The sequence below is a fragment of the Doryrhamphus excisus genome, chromosome 18 (assembly GCF_030265055.1).
Source record: "Doryrhamphus excisus isolate RoL2022-K1 chromosome 18, RoL_Dexc_1.0, whole genome shotgun sequence".
In the NCBI taxonomy this organism is placed as follows: domain Eukaryota; kingdom Metazoa; phylum Chordata; class Actinopteri; order Syngnathiformes; family Syngnathidae; genus Doryrhamphus; species Doryrhamphus excisus.
The window spans coordinates 932,829-947,736 of NC_080483.1; the positions used below are offsets into that span (position 1 = coordinate 932,829).

The 14,908-nt window shown below is 39.4% G+C and overlaps 1 protein-coding gene across 1 annotated transcript in view; it reads left to right on the plus strand.

Moving 5' to 3' along the window:
* tex264a (testis expressed 264, ER-phagy receptor a) overlaps positions 1-14,908 on the plus strand; it is a 76,089-nt gene that overhangs the window by 17,720 nt on the left and 43,461 nt on the right. Inside the window, exon 2 of the mRNA XM_058055787.1 lies at positions 5,987-6,208. Coding sequence (XP_057911770.1) covers positions 5,987-6,208 — 222 coding nt within the window. The remainder of the gene's footprint in view (positions 1-5,986; positions 6,209-14,908) is intronic.

Here is a 14,908-nt window from a genome sequence, read left to right on the forward strand (position 1 = left end):
GAAAGTGCTGCAAAAATAATTACAAATAACAACGGAATGGACAACTGAACATTTAACGTCGCAGTTTACCTCGTTTTGTTGGGAAAAAACAACCCACAATACCACCATAATACAAAAACCAAAACCAACTCAGCAATTACAAATAACAACTGAATGGACAACTGAACATTTAACGTCACGTTTACCTCGTTTTGTTGGGAAAAAACAACGCATAAGACCACCATTATACAAAAATAACACAAAATAACCAGAGTATTCTGCTGTACCTCAGTTGATGTCATTAATCCGTTCCTGAAGGCCTGACTCAAACCAAAACGAACTCTAACCAAGGCAATTTTACCTCATCTAATTCATCTCTTCCAGACACGCAAAACTGTAAACACAAAACACATTTTGTAGACAATAATTCAAATTTTACATGCAAAAGTGCTGCAAAAATAATTACAAATGACAACTGAACAGTTCACGTTTACCCCACAGAACCATTAGTTAACAGAATAAAAAACAAACAAAAAAAACACATTATTCTGCTGCAACCACCATTTGCAAAAATTGAAATAAAACATATCAAGCTGAATATCAACATTCTCGAACCAATAAACATGTAGCTTGTACTTTCTACAGAAAATGACCAACCACTGGAAATAATTCAAATTTTACATGCAAAAGTGCTGCAAAAATAATTACAAATGACAACCAAATGGAGAAATTAACAGAATAAAAAAAAAACAAAAAAAAACCCACATTATTCTGCTGTAACCACCATTTGCAAAAATATAAATAAAATATATATCAAGCTGAATATCAACATTCTGGAACCAATAAACATGTACCTTGTACTTTATACAGAAAATGACCAACCACTAGCGACAGCGACAGTTTTTTTAATATTTTTTTGGCATAAGTTGCAGGATCAGACTCCATAAAGAGCTGCATTTATTCATTATTTATCAATTCAATTATTTTGTATTTGTTTTAAATACAGTGCCACACACTGGCCCAGTGGTTAGCCTCCTGTCAGAGGTTGAAAAAGCTTGTGAGCAGACTTGGAGGGGTCCGCCACAATCTTTCCTGCACGCTTCAGAGTCCTGGAGGCGTACAGGAGATGCTGGAGGGGAGGCAGATTGCAGCCTATCACCTTCTCTCTGCAGAGCGGATGATACGCTGCAGTCTACCCTTTGGGTCACTTCCATATTTTGTAAAGCAATATGCAAAGAAGTTGGATATATTTCAAGAAAGATGCATGTCAGCTTTGTGAAGTCGGTGAAAAAGGTATTGATGTCAATTTCACTCTTTGTGTATTCTCGCCCATTCCCAAATATTCCAAATAATAACATCTAGTATCCATACAGTGGTATTTGCTTTTTTTGGGATACCACGCTTACAGTAAGTGTGACAAACATGCAAAAAAAAATACAGAATCAGGAAGGGGGCAACCACTTTTTCACACCACTGAATGTCTACGGGTTCAAGTACCATAAAAAAAGCATATTCACGTTGGTGAAGAATGAATAATGATTGGGCAGAGTCCCGCCATTTTTACAGTAAAGCTCGGATATATCGGATTCAATTGTTCCCACTGGTTTTGTCCGATATAAGCGAAATCCGTTATATGCGTATACCGGAAAATGTCCGTTTTACGCATATATGGGATTTATATCCGGTATATGCGTAAATGGGATTTTATCCGTTCTAAAAAGGCACTTCCTTGACTATGTTTCCAATGTACCTGGACGCGCAGGCAACGCTGCAAACGCTGCAAATGACGTCGTATAGCGGCCTGTCACGATTCGGATTCGAATCGGAGCGCCACGATGCGGCCATCTGATATATGCCAGGGAAATTTCATGGAAATGCATTGGAACGGGAAGTGGAGATTTTGTCCGAAATAGGCGAAATCCGTTATAAAAAATCCGATATATGCAATGAATTTTTATTGGAAATGCATTACGGAAAAATCGGTTCTTTTTTATCTGTCCATTGTGAGCGAATTTCCGATATATCCGAGTCCGATATATCCGAGGTTTACTGTATTATGTCAGTTTATGTGATGAGAACCAGACGTTCAAGCTCACTGCGTAACTCTTAGAATGGACTTTCAGAATGTCTGTGTGCTTTTTTTTTATTATTATAAGTTATTCTGTTCTCAACCCATAGGGGGCACCACAACAAAAAAATAAAAAAATAAGGCGAGGGACCAAGAAAAAAAATATTCATCCAAGGACTACATAAAAACTGCAAACAGTTTTGGAAGCAGATATGCAAATGTGGTGTATTTATGTGTTTATTGTTTTAAAAAAAAGTTGAAGCAGAGTTGAGCTCCTGCCGAGCTTCTAGACGGTGTGGGTGTGTGTGTTTTTTTTTAATTTTTTTATAAAGTAAGCAACATGGATACCTACGCTCCAACAAAGGCGCAATCCTTTCACGGCAGCTCCAACTTGGAAGCCGACGCCTCAAACAGACGCGAGTGGGAGATGTGCCGTCACATCGCCTCGTGACTGACAAGCGGCGTTGTGATTGTGATTCTGTTGCGTCGCGTCTGAATGCAAAGGTGTTGATGCAAAAAAAAAAAAAAGGTGAAGCTGGAGAAGACACCTGAGCATCTCTTTTATCGTTTGATAATAGCTAATACTATTTATTTTCAAATGTATTGAGGATTATTTGTACGTACAATGTATGTTGATGTACCTTACATAACCAAATGAGCCAATATTGCAAAACACACATAATTAACTATTAACATTTTTTGTAATTACCTGAGTTTACTTTGATGACTTGCACTGAATTGAACCAGCCAGGGATGCATAGTCCGGACAGTAGCTGCTGATAGCCAGCCTCAAGCACACTTCCAAATGTTTATCAGTCATGGATAATATCCGTATCATAATATCCGTATAATATTCAATATCCGTATGGAAGTGATATGTTTTTTGCCTTTTTACTTGGTCCAGTTTTTGCCTTTTTACTTGGTCCAGCTCCTTCACTCATTTTAGTGACCATAAACTTTAGCGAGGGCTTAAAATCTGACGCAATTCGCCGACTAGCTTAGCACTTTGCATCGTTGTTTACGCATGAGCGGTGACCTAAAGGTCAAAATTCAGTTGTCATCTGACTGGTTGTCCTGTATGTCAATCAAGTAACGGGGATGGATGATAGGCTGACATCGTAAGTTCTGCTGCACTTAGAGACGTTGTTTGATTTGATTGGTCGCCCGAAGGGCAACATTCAGTTGTCATCTGAATGGCTGCCCTGTATGTCAATCAAGTGACGGCATTGATGCTGGGATGATATTTTTTTAATGTCACGCCGCGATCGACCAGTACCACCTCCGCGATCGACCGGTAGCTCGCGATCGACTTAATGAGTACTAGAACTGATCTAGAAAGTTTTCTGTGTGTGTTATCTGAAAAATGAATAGGTCCTCTTCAAAATCTCGTCTCGTTAACCGAGTGTCTCGTGATATGCGGACATGACAGTCAAAACTAATTGGTCCTTAGCGGCACTGTACTCTATGTACTTTTCCGTGCTCCAGATTGTGACCCAACTTTCCGTGGTCTCCAGGGGAGATGCTCTGCAGAGCCGGCACCTCTCCGGTCCACTCACTGTCCAGCCGATGTGATTGTACAACGTCTCCACCAATTAACATCAAGGCTTTCTATATTTACCTTCCTGCGGTTTGAGCATTGTGCTGACCGTCGGTAGAGCACGTTCAACCTCTATCAAGGTCAAATCCATTCTACCTGAAATATGCTCTCTTATTGCACTGATAAAAATGATTGGCCTCCATTGTTATGTTTGCTTCATAGCTATGTGCTAACATACGTGTTGCAGGTTTTCATCCAGGATATCTCTATATATTGCTGCATTCATTTTTCCTTCTATGCTGACTAGTGTGCCAGTTCCTGCTGCTGAAGAACATCCCCACAGCATGATGCTGCCACCACCATGCTTCACTGTAGGGATGGTATAGGCCTGGTGATGAGCAGTGCCTGGTTTCCTCCAAACATGGCGCCTGGCATTCACACCAAAGAGTTCAATCTTTGTCTCATCAGACCAGAGAATTTGGTTTCTCATGGTCTGAGAGGCATTCAGGTGCTTTTTTGGCAAATTCCAGACGGGCTGCCATGTTCCTTTTACTAAGGAGTGGCTTTCTTCTGGCCACTCTACCATACAGGCCTGATTGGTGGATTGCTGCAGAGATGGTTGTCCTTCTGGAAGGCTCTCCTCTCTCCACAGAGGAACGCTGGAGCTCTGACAGAGTGACCATCGGGGCCTTGGTCACCTCCCTGACTAAGGCCCTTCTTCCCCGAAGGCCGGCCAGCTCTAGGAAGAGTCCTGGTGGTTCCAAACGTCTTCCATTTACCAATAATGGACGCCACTGTGCTCATTGGGACCTTCAAAGCAGCAGAAATGTTTCTGTATCCTTCCCCAGATTTGTGCCTCGAGACAATCCTGTCTCGCAGGTCTACAGACAGTTCTTTGGACTTCATGCTTGGTGTTTGTGCTCTGACATGCACACTCAACTGTGGGACCTTACAGGGCTCTACATTAAAAACAAAAATGACTTACCCATGGGGAATCCTTAAGGTGAGAACTACTTGCCCAAACTTGCATGTAAAATGAAAAGACTACCATATTGATATCATCTAATTTTTGTGGCATCACATGAGAATCTCAAATAAATATTAAATGATTATCATTTCTTGTGGTTGTTTTCCTGCATAGATCATCACGTTGTATGGAAATCTGGATTTGTCAAGAGACTTCTTGGCACTTTGCCTTGATAAATAAAAATGTGTACTAGTAAAGTGTTTTTAATCCAGAAAAAAATGCTATGCTAACAATAATTTGTGAAGCAAAGGTGAGAAAAATACAGAGAAATGGAAGCGCTAGGTTTTGTAGCTTGTGCAAAATCAGCACTTGGTATTGGATCTAATGGGTGGTGTTTCATTGTGACCACTTCAAATTGTCACAGCAATGTGATTCACTCACCTGTGCCATCATTTGATTGGCTGCCGCTAATAAAATACTTGTTTAGGAGGCACTGTTTCATCACTTTTTGCTGTTGAAGAATTAGACCATGTTGGCAGGGACGCCATGATGGATGTTTTCCTAGTCAAATGATCGCTCATGGACTCAATGGACTGCGTACCGCGGTCTAAATAAACGATTCTGATTGGTCCATTTCAAGATTTGCAAGGATTGCTTTGCAAATTAGCACCGGAATTACTTAGTCCGTGTTTTACCAACACCCAACAAGAACCGCTTTAAAAAAAAACTCTTGGCAGTACGGCATGCTAAAGTACACTTGCCCCACGGGAATATTAATGATTGGATTTACTTGCCCCAATTTTGTTTTAACTTTCCCCGGGCCATCGGTACATCGTTATTGTCGAGCCCTGCCTTATATAGACAGGTGTGTGCCTTTCCAAATCATGTCCAATCAACTCAATTTTGAGCTTCATGGCAAAGGCTGTGAATACTTATGGAAATATTTCTTAGTTTTCTATTTTTAATAAATTCAAAAAAAGTCAAAAAATAACTTTTTCACATTGTCATAATGGAGTATTTTGTGTAGAATTTTTGTGTAGAAGAGATTAAATTAATACAATTTGGAATGAGGCTGTAGCATGACAAAATGTAGAAAAAGTGAATACTTTCCGGATGCACTGTACATGTTCATGTTACACTGACTTGCTATGGTTAGATGCTCCAGCCTGTCTCCAAAACAAGTCCTCCACATGCTTATCACCTGATTCAAGTGGCCTTTGGTGTCTGGGCATGTGAGTCTGCCCTTCATGAGGAAATTGACCCTACCCTCGCAACTGTGGTTTCATATATTATATAACATTTTAGCATGAATAGAGTCAAACATTTTTGATTTGTCTCCTTGCATGCAAGTTATATGAAGATGTATCGTTTTATAGTAATATATTTGTACGCATTTTTTTCCCCTCTCTGAATTCTGCCATTCCTGTCCTTTCAGAAACCTGCGCAAAAGTGCCGCTACATCGCAGGCAGCATTCTGTGTGAAGGGGAAGAGAAGCCGGACGAAGAACTCCAGAAGCTCTACGAGAAGTTTGGCTTCAAGGTGTTCTCTCTGCCAGAAGTGAGCCACGCCGTGACCACCAGCTTCCCCGCCACGACACCGCTGTCGTACGTTCTGGCACCTTTCAGAGTCTACCCCAAGCTCACGTCCTACATTGAGGTGAGTACGTGATGTCTAAGTAGGGGTGTCCAAAAAAGCAACACATGGAAAATCAAAGGACGCAGATATTTAAAATTTTTCACAAATGCTAAAAATTTTTTTTTATGTATTTAAATCAACTTTGCGCTAAAGGTGATAGGTTACAGTATTTTTTTTTTTATTACCATAATTTCTGGTACTATAAGGTGCCGTTTTTACATTAATATGTTGGATCTTTAAAAGGCACCGATCATTATAATTTATTTTTGTATTGAGTTGTAGGCTCCTATAGAGCAGCTACACACAATAACCCACAAATCTTTCTAGATCTTCCAGAATCTGCACCTATTCCAACTGTATTTCCTTGGATTTGTGGTTCCCGCCAAAACTGTTTAAATTCATTCCATCCACGACCCGCCTCCGGGTACACCTACTCCGATGTGTACCGCTAGCTACGGAGCTGACTTTATAGGAGTTGATATGAACGGCTTTTAACATGCTGCCATATGTGTTGGACAAATAATCCGATGCGGAAGTAGAGACTAGACCAGAGGTAGGGAACCTATGGCTCGGGAGCCAGGTAGGGCTCTTTTGATGACTGTATCTGGCTCTCAAGCGTTTCTTACCACAATAAAAATGTATTTTTGCTAACATTTTAAAGTAAACATCACGGAAATGAATAATATTCAAAATCAACAACTTTCTTATGCATTTTAATTCGTCCATCTATTTTCTACTGCAATACGGCCAACCATATCCATCTTTCCTGATGATATTTTCCAGGTCAAACATCAAAACTCGATTATTACTGGGTAATGCGGTAGTCTACCTCGGTCATTGAGATGTCAAAAAAACATGTAAATGTAAACTTTCCTCCTTTAGTCAAATAGTCACCTAGCTAAAGCTGCAGAACCAAGCCTTCTGGCAAAGATGGCCAAAAGAATGAAATATGTGTACTGAATACGGTTCAAAACCATGCAGCAGCAGAAGTTGCATTAATGGCAGCAAGTATTAGATTTATTATTGGACACTGCGCTGCTCATGAAAGTATGCTGGCCACACCCCCTTGGCGTGGGGTAGTGTGCCTGGTCTACGTAATTAGAGCCCATTATATCTAAAACTGTTGGTCTTACATAAAAATGCACACATTTTATTGCATTCAATGTTTAAAAAAATGTATATGGCTCTCACAGATACACATTTTAAAATATCTGGCCTTCATGGCTCTCTTAGCCAAAAAGGTTCCCGACCCCTGGACTAGACAGTCCGAAGTTTCTTAAGAAAAGAGATTACTTCAAGGCATTTCTCTATGGTAAGTAGCTTTAGCATTTTCGCGTTTTCTACAGCATCGGTAACGGTAATGTGGTCACTACCAGTGTTTGAAAAAACTCGGGTAGAGCCACTGATTGTGGTGGGAACAGGTTATTAGAAACCCCGCTACCCGTATGCACACTCTATAATGCTACACAGACAACTGTTTTTTCCATGACTTGGGACACTGATAAAGTGTTATTTACTGGAACGGATTTATATCCGGTATATGCGTAAATGGGATTTTATCCGTTATAAAAAGGCACTTCCTTGACTATGTTTCCGATGTACCTGGACGCGCAGGCAACGCTGCAAACGCTGCAAATGACGTCGTATAGCGGCCTGTCACCATTCGGATTCGAATCGGGAGCGCCACGATGCGGCCATCCGATATATGCCAGGGAAATTTCATGGAAATGCATTGGAACGGGAAGTGGAGATTTTGTCCGAAATAGTCGAAATCCGTTATAAAAAATCCGATATATGCAATGAATTTTTATTGGAAATGCATTACAGAAAAATCGCTTCTTTTTTATCTGTCCGTTGTGAGCGAATTTCCAATATATCCGAGTCCGATATATCCGAGGTTTACTGTACTTGCCAGAAGAGAATTTACAAGTAGAACGTTGGAATAAAAAACAAAAAAACAAAAGCAAATCTGGAAAAACTGTAACTTAATTTTAAGTTTAAAAGAAATTCATTTTGTGATAATGTTGTAATATAATAGGGAAAATTTTATGATTTTATTATCATAAAGATGAAATATTAGAGAAAATTATTATAGAATCAAAATTATTATAGAAAAATGTTTAAAAAAAGCGATTTTTTGGAAATTATGAAGCCATAATTGAAGTTTAAAAGGTAAAAGTTGAAATTACAGAAAAAGAAGAACAGCAGATATGGAAAAAAACAGCTGTAATTTATGAAAATAAATAAAAAATGTTGACAAAAAATTTATATTAGAATCAAACAAAACCAAGTTGTAATTTTTAAATAACATTGGATGAAATTGGGAAAAAAATCCGATATATGCAATGAATTTTTATTGGAAATGCATTACAGAAAAATCGGTTCTTTTTTTTTGTGAGCGAATTTCCGATATATCCGAGTCCGATATATCCGAGGTTTACTGTATCTACTTTTTAACAATGTATATTTAAGTGTCGGTTGTACACACCTGGAGGTAAAAAGGACTGGAACTGGAAAGAAATTGAACCAAATGTACCTTTTTGATTTGTTCAAATATCAGAACAAAATTTTGCATCTCAAAATGGGATCAAAAAGCAAAGTGTTGATGTTTTTGTTGAACGGCGTCGGAACCCTGCAGTCGTAGGAGGGTCAACCAAAAATGGACAGACGCTGTCAAATTCACCACAGACGACCGTGTGTCTCTTTGGTGGTCACCAGCTGCTTCCTTTCAGCCGCCCTGAGGCGCTTCCACCCACACCTCTTCTAACACACCAACAAGGATATATATGAGCGAGAAGCTCCACAGCCTGGAATTGAAGTATAATCCAGTGACAGTACTCCAATGTGTAGGTCACAAGGATGAGATGTTTGTTTTTTTTTTTTTGCCAGGAGCTCGCTCGTTACAGGAGATGCTCTAGGAAGGGCACCAAAGACCCCTTTTTCAATTATGTAACACCGACTGCTCAAGGAACCATTGATTATTCATCATTTATCACAGATTCCATGAATTTATCATCATTTACCAGGAGTCTTTGGTCTCCGTTACATCACGACACGTCTCGCAATTAGAGCTGGATGTTGCAGCTGGGCGCGCACTTCAGTAGAACCTCTTCATGAACCTATCATGGAGATAATAATGAACAATTGTAAATAAGTATTGGAAGTTTGTTGCGTTTTGTCCGAAATAGGCGAAATCCGTTATAAAAAATCCGATATGTAATGAATTTTTATTGGAAATGCATTACAGAAAAATCGGTTCTTTTTTATCTGTCCGTTGTGAGCGAATTTCCGATATATCCGAGTCCGATATATCCGAGGTTTACTGTACTTGCCAGAAGAGAATTTACAAGTAGAACGTTGGAATAAAAAACAAAAAACAAAAGCAAATCTGGAAAAACTGTAACTTAATTTTAAGTTTAAAAGAAATTCATTTTGTGATCATGTTGTAATATAATAGGGAAAATTGTATGATTTTATTATCATAAAGATGAAATATTAGAGAAAATTATTATAGAATCAAAATTATTATAGAAAAATGTAGAAAAAAGCAAATTTTTGGAAATTATGAAGCTATAATTGAAGTTTAAAAGTTAAAAGTTGAAATTACAGAAAAAGAAAAAAACAGCTGTAATTTATGAAAATAAATAAAAAATGTTGACAAAAATGTTTATTTTAGAAACAAACAAAACAAAGTTGTAATTTTTGTGTCTGTAGCGTGTCGTGTTCGTGGGCTGTGTTTATCCAAGCAGCCTCGGATATATCGGACTCGGATATATCGGAAATTCGCTCACAACGGACAGATAAAAAAGAACCAATTTTTCTGTAATGCATTTCCAATAAAAATTCATTGCATATATCGGATTTTTTATAACGGATTTCGCCTATTTCGGACAAAATCTCCAGTCCCGTTCCAATGCATTTCCATGAAATTTCCCTGGCATATATCGGATGGCCGCATCGTGGCGCTCCGATTCGAATCCGAATGGTGACAGGCCGCTATACGACGTCATTTGCAGCGTTTGCAGCGTTGCCTGCGCGTCCAGGTACATTGGAAACATAGTCAAGGAAGTGCCTTTTTATAACGGATAAAATCCCATTTACGCATATACCGGATATAAATCCCATATATGCGTAAAACGGACATTTTCCGGTATACGCATATAACGGATTTCGCTTATATCGGACAAAACCAGTGGGAACAATTGAATCCGATATATCCGAGGTTTACTGTAACATTAAGAAGTGGCATGTGGCACAGCTACATGCTATATGATGCTAACATTTGACTTAACTTTTAACGGCAAAATCATGCTAGCTTCGATTATTCACTTAAGAAAAAACCCAAAATGATGCAACTATCAGCGTCCACGTGTGTATCTCACGGACAAATAGTTGCCAGAGCTCCAGGCTGCATTTTAAGATGTGTAGCGAAGCCTAATGAAGTTGTGACAGAGTGTTCTCATCTAGCTCGGGGCGCGTCAGAGAGTATAAATGACAACGTGGACCAATCTAGTGATCATCTAGTTAAGGCTCCTCCCCAGGCAGCGTCTGTGTACATCTCGTCAAGGTGGCTGATGTCACCGCAGAGCAAGCGTCTGTTTTCAGCGTGCAGTCACTATCCATCAGCTGACCCGAGCGCCGTGTCAGGTCACTAAGGAGTACACTCGCCGGGCTAATAAGACACTCCCATCCGTTTGGACGGGCGGATTGGCAAGCGACGCCGTGTACCGTATACGTGTATACGTGTATACGTGTATACGTTCTGTATAGCGGCTCCAGCGAGCGTCATGAATAATGGAAGCCGGGTTTCGAGGGCGCCACACGACTGTGCCAGAAATGTGTGCACGTACGGCCTCTATGATTAATTGAGGAGGTTTAGCGGCGTGCAAGGGGGGGGGGGGGGATTTGAAAATGAGGGAGACACTCGTGTGACGTCGTTTGGCGCTTCCTGCTTCCCCGTAACAGCCGCTGGATTCCAACTGGATTCCAGCATGCCAGCTTTGGGATTTTCTGGAGTTGGCTCATGTTTTTTCATGTGCTGTCGATGGATAAATGAACAGTCAGGCCCCCCCAACAACATTACTCATGTGTTAGAGACAAAATGGCTGCCGCGAGGGGACGGAGAAATAAACTAAACATTTATACTGTGCAGCAGTTTGCGATGAATTGTAATATTTCTCCTGGAAGTGCGTGGAATCTCATGGAAAACAATCGCATGACAATGTTGGGATATTATGAGGAAAAATAATCATTTTTTTGTAGCATAAAGATGAAATATTAAAGAAAAAATGCATTATTTGACTTGTCATTTTTGGAAAATTAGGTTGCAGAAAAAATTGTTGCAACAATAAAATTTAAATATTGTGGAAATAAAGATAATTTACCAGAAGAGAATATACAAGTACAACGTTGGAATAAAAAACAAAAAACAAAAGCAAATCTGGAATAACTGTAATTTAATTTTAAGTTTAAAAGAAAAAGTTATCATTTTGTGATAATGTCATCATATAATAGGGAAAATTGTATGATTTTATTATCATAAAGATGAAATATTAGAGAAAATTATTATAGAATCAAAATTATTATAGAAAAAATGTAAAAAAAAAAAAAAGCAAATTTTTGGAAATTTTGAAGATAAAAGTTGAAATTACAGAAAAAGAAAAAAACAGCTGTAATTTATGTAAATAAATAAAAAATGTTGACAAAAAAGTTTATATTAGAAACAAACAAAACAAAGTTGTAATTTTTTGAAAAATAACATGGGGTGAAAATATAAACATGATGGAAATAAAAACAGAATATTGCGAAAAGAAAATATACAAATATAATTAAAGAAGAATCTTTCATTTTTCAGTATTTGACTTACATAGTAAAACATTTTAAACATACAGTTTCCCCTCGTTTATCGCAGTTTATTGGGTCAAAAGTAATTGAATATTTTAGTAGTTAGACCATAGAAAACTTTAACCCAACATTGGTATTTGGTTTTTAGCATTATTAGAGCCCTCCAGACAAGAAATAGCACCCCTATAGTCACTTTTCTAATTGTACTACACAATATAGTAGACATAATCTTTAACCAAATTTGTTTTTAGCATTATTAGAGCCCTTCAGACATGAAATAGCACCCCTATAGTCACTTTTCTACTTGTACTACCCAATATAGTAGACATAATCTTTAACCAAATTTGTTTTTAGCATTATTAGAGCCCTCCAGGCATGAAATAGCACCCCTATAGTCACTTTTCTAATTGTACTACCCAATATAGTAGACATAATGGAATAGAAAACAAGACATCTTAGACATAAGTAAGACACGACATCGACATCTGGTCGGGAAGCGTTCCACTAGCCTGGGAATGCCTGGGAAGAGTTGGACCAAGTATGTTGGAAAGGGAAATCTGGGCTTCCTGGCTTGGGCTGTTGTCCCCGTGACCCGCCCTCGGATAAGGGGAAGATGGATGGACGGATGGATGTCTTAGTTTCACCTAACAAACCAGTCTGTAGGGCCCAAGCAACTTCATGGACCAATTGTAGCCATTGGAGAACATCGGTGTAGTCTGTTTGACCACTTCCACACTCCCTCTTCTTTTGTCGGCCGCTGAGAAGCCCAAAGGGAGGTGGACCCTGAGGGGAAGGCGTGGCGGGATCGCACCTGCTTTGATCATCTTCAGCCCTTCTACATCTTTAATGCCGCCCCATGCTCAGGGCGCCGCTTTTCTCTCAGCCATGCCTGCATGTGCCCGCCCCCCCCCCTCCGTCCCCGCACAAGGTGAAATGAGTCGGTAAAAGACTCAGCGTGTCTCCCTCGGACAGACCGCCTTGTGTGAAAGTTCAGGCGCTCGCCAGTGTGTCCTTCATTATTAATGCAATATCGCTCCTTCTCCTCCGGTTTTTATTGCTCCGTGCAGTCCTCAGGATTCTGGAGGATCTCTCCAAAGTAATCACCTCCGTGTCCAAATAATTGACACTCCTCTCCGACGATAGCTCATGTTGTTAGTTTCCAATCATGAAAAGGCTGGAACACACGAGGCTGTGCTTAGACGCCACCGATGCAGATGACTCTTACGCTTTCTTTGTACGACACACCGATTGGCCGATTGCCTTTTGTGGCCGATTGCCTCATTATTAGAGCTCTCCAGACATGAAATAGCACCCCTATAGTCACTTTTCTACTTGTACTACCCAATATAGTAGACATAATATTTAACCAAATTTGTTTTTAGCATTATTAGAGCCCTCCAGACATGAAATAACACCCCTATAGTCACTTTTCTACTTGTACTACCCAACATAGTAGACATAATCTTTAACCAAATTTGTTTTTAGCATTATTAGAGCCCTCCAGACATGAAATAGCACCCCTATAGTCACATTTCTACTTATACTACCCAATATAGTGGACATAATCTTTAACCAAATTTGTTTTTAGCATGATTAGAGCCCTCCAGGCATGAAATAACACCCCTATAGTCACTTTTCTACTTGTACTACCCAATATAGTAGACATAATCTTGAACCAAATTTGTTTTTAGCATTATTAGAGCCCTCCAGACATGAAATAACACCCCTATAGTCAATTTTCTACTTGTACTACCCAATATAGTAGACATAATCTTGAACCAAATTTGTTTTTAGCATTATTAGAGCCCTCCAGACATGAAATAGCACCCCTATAGTCACTTTTCTACTTGTACTACCCGATATAGTAGACATAATCTTTAACCAAATTTGTTTTTAGCATTATTAGGTTATTATTGGGTGCTGTGTTGTCACTTTCGCTTTTAAAGCGTCTATATTTTAGTCTTCCCACTAAGTAATTTCCACTCAATGACCACTCCTATTTCTCTGACACGTTCTTCCCATTGATATGCAAATTAGCATTCATGCTAATATCGAGCAATCAACTCATTAAATCATGGCGGATTCGTTTACATTTTCTTGTAAAACTAAATTCCACATTTTAGCGTATGAGTGTAACGTACGAGAGGCGGGGTACACCCTGGACTGGTGGCCAGCCAATCACAGGTCACATATAGACAAACAACCATTCACACTCACATTCATACCTATGGACAATTTGGAGTGGCTAATTAACCTAGCATGTTTTTGGAATGTGGGAGGAAAAAACCCACGCATACACGGGGAGAACATGCAAACTCCACACAGAGATGGCTAAGCGTGGAATTGAACCCTGGTCTCCTAGCTGTGTGGCCTGCGCACTAACCACTTTCTATGCCGCATATACTCCAATGAACTGCTTTGCTCAGACACAATGCAGAATGGGAAACTTCAAAACTCATATTGGTACTTCTTTGTATATTTTTAGGTGCAGCTTTGGAGTGGTAAGTTACTGTGTGATGAGTTTAGTGTTTTTTTGCAAGCATAAACATGGCTAAATAAACTCATAGACATGTTGTTTTCTATAATAGACATGTTTTTGGAATGTGGGAGGAAACCGGAGTACCGGGAGAAAACCACGCATGCACGGGGAGAACATGCAAACTCCACACAGAGATGGCCGAGGGTGGAATTGAACCCTGGTCTCCTAGCTGTGTGGCCTGCGCACTAACCAATTTCTATGTACTCCAATGAATTGCTCAGACACAATGCAGAATGGGAAACTTCAGAACTCATATTGGTACTTCTTTGTATATTTTTAGGTGCTCCTTTGGAGTGGTAAGTTGCTGTGTGATGAGTTTAGTTTTTTTTTTGCAAGCA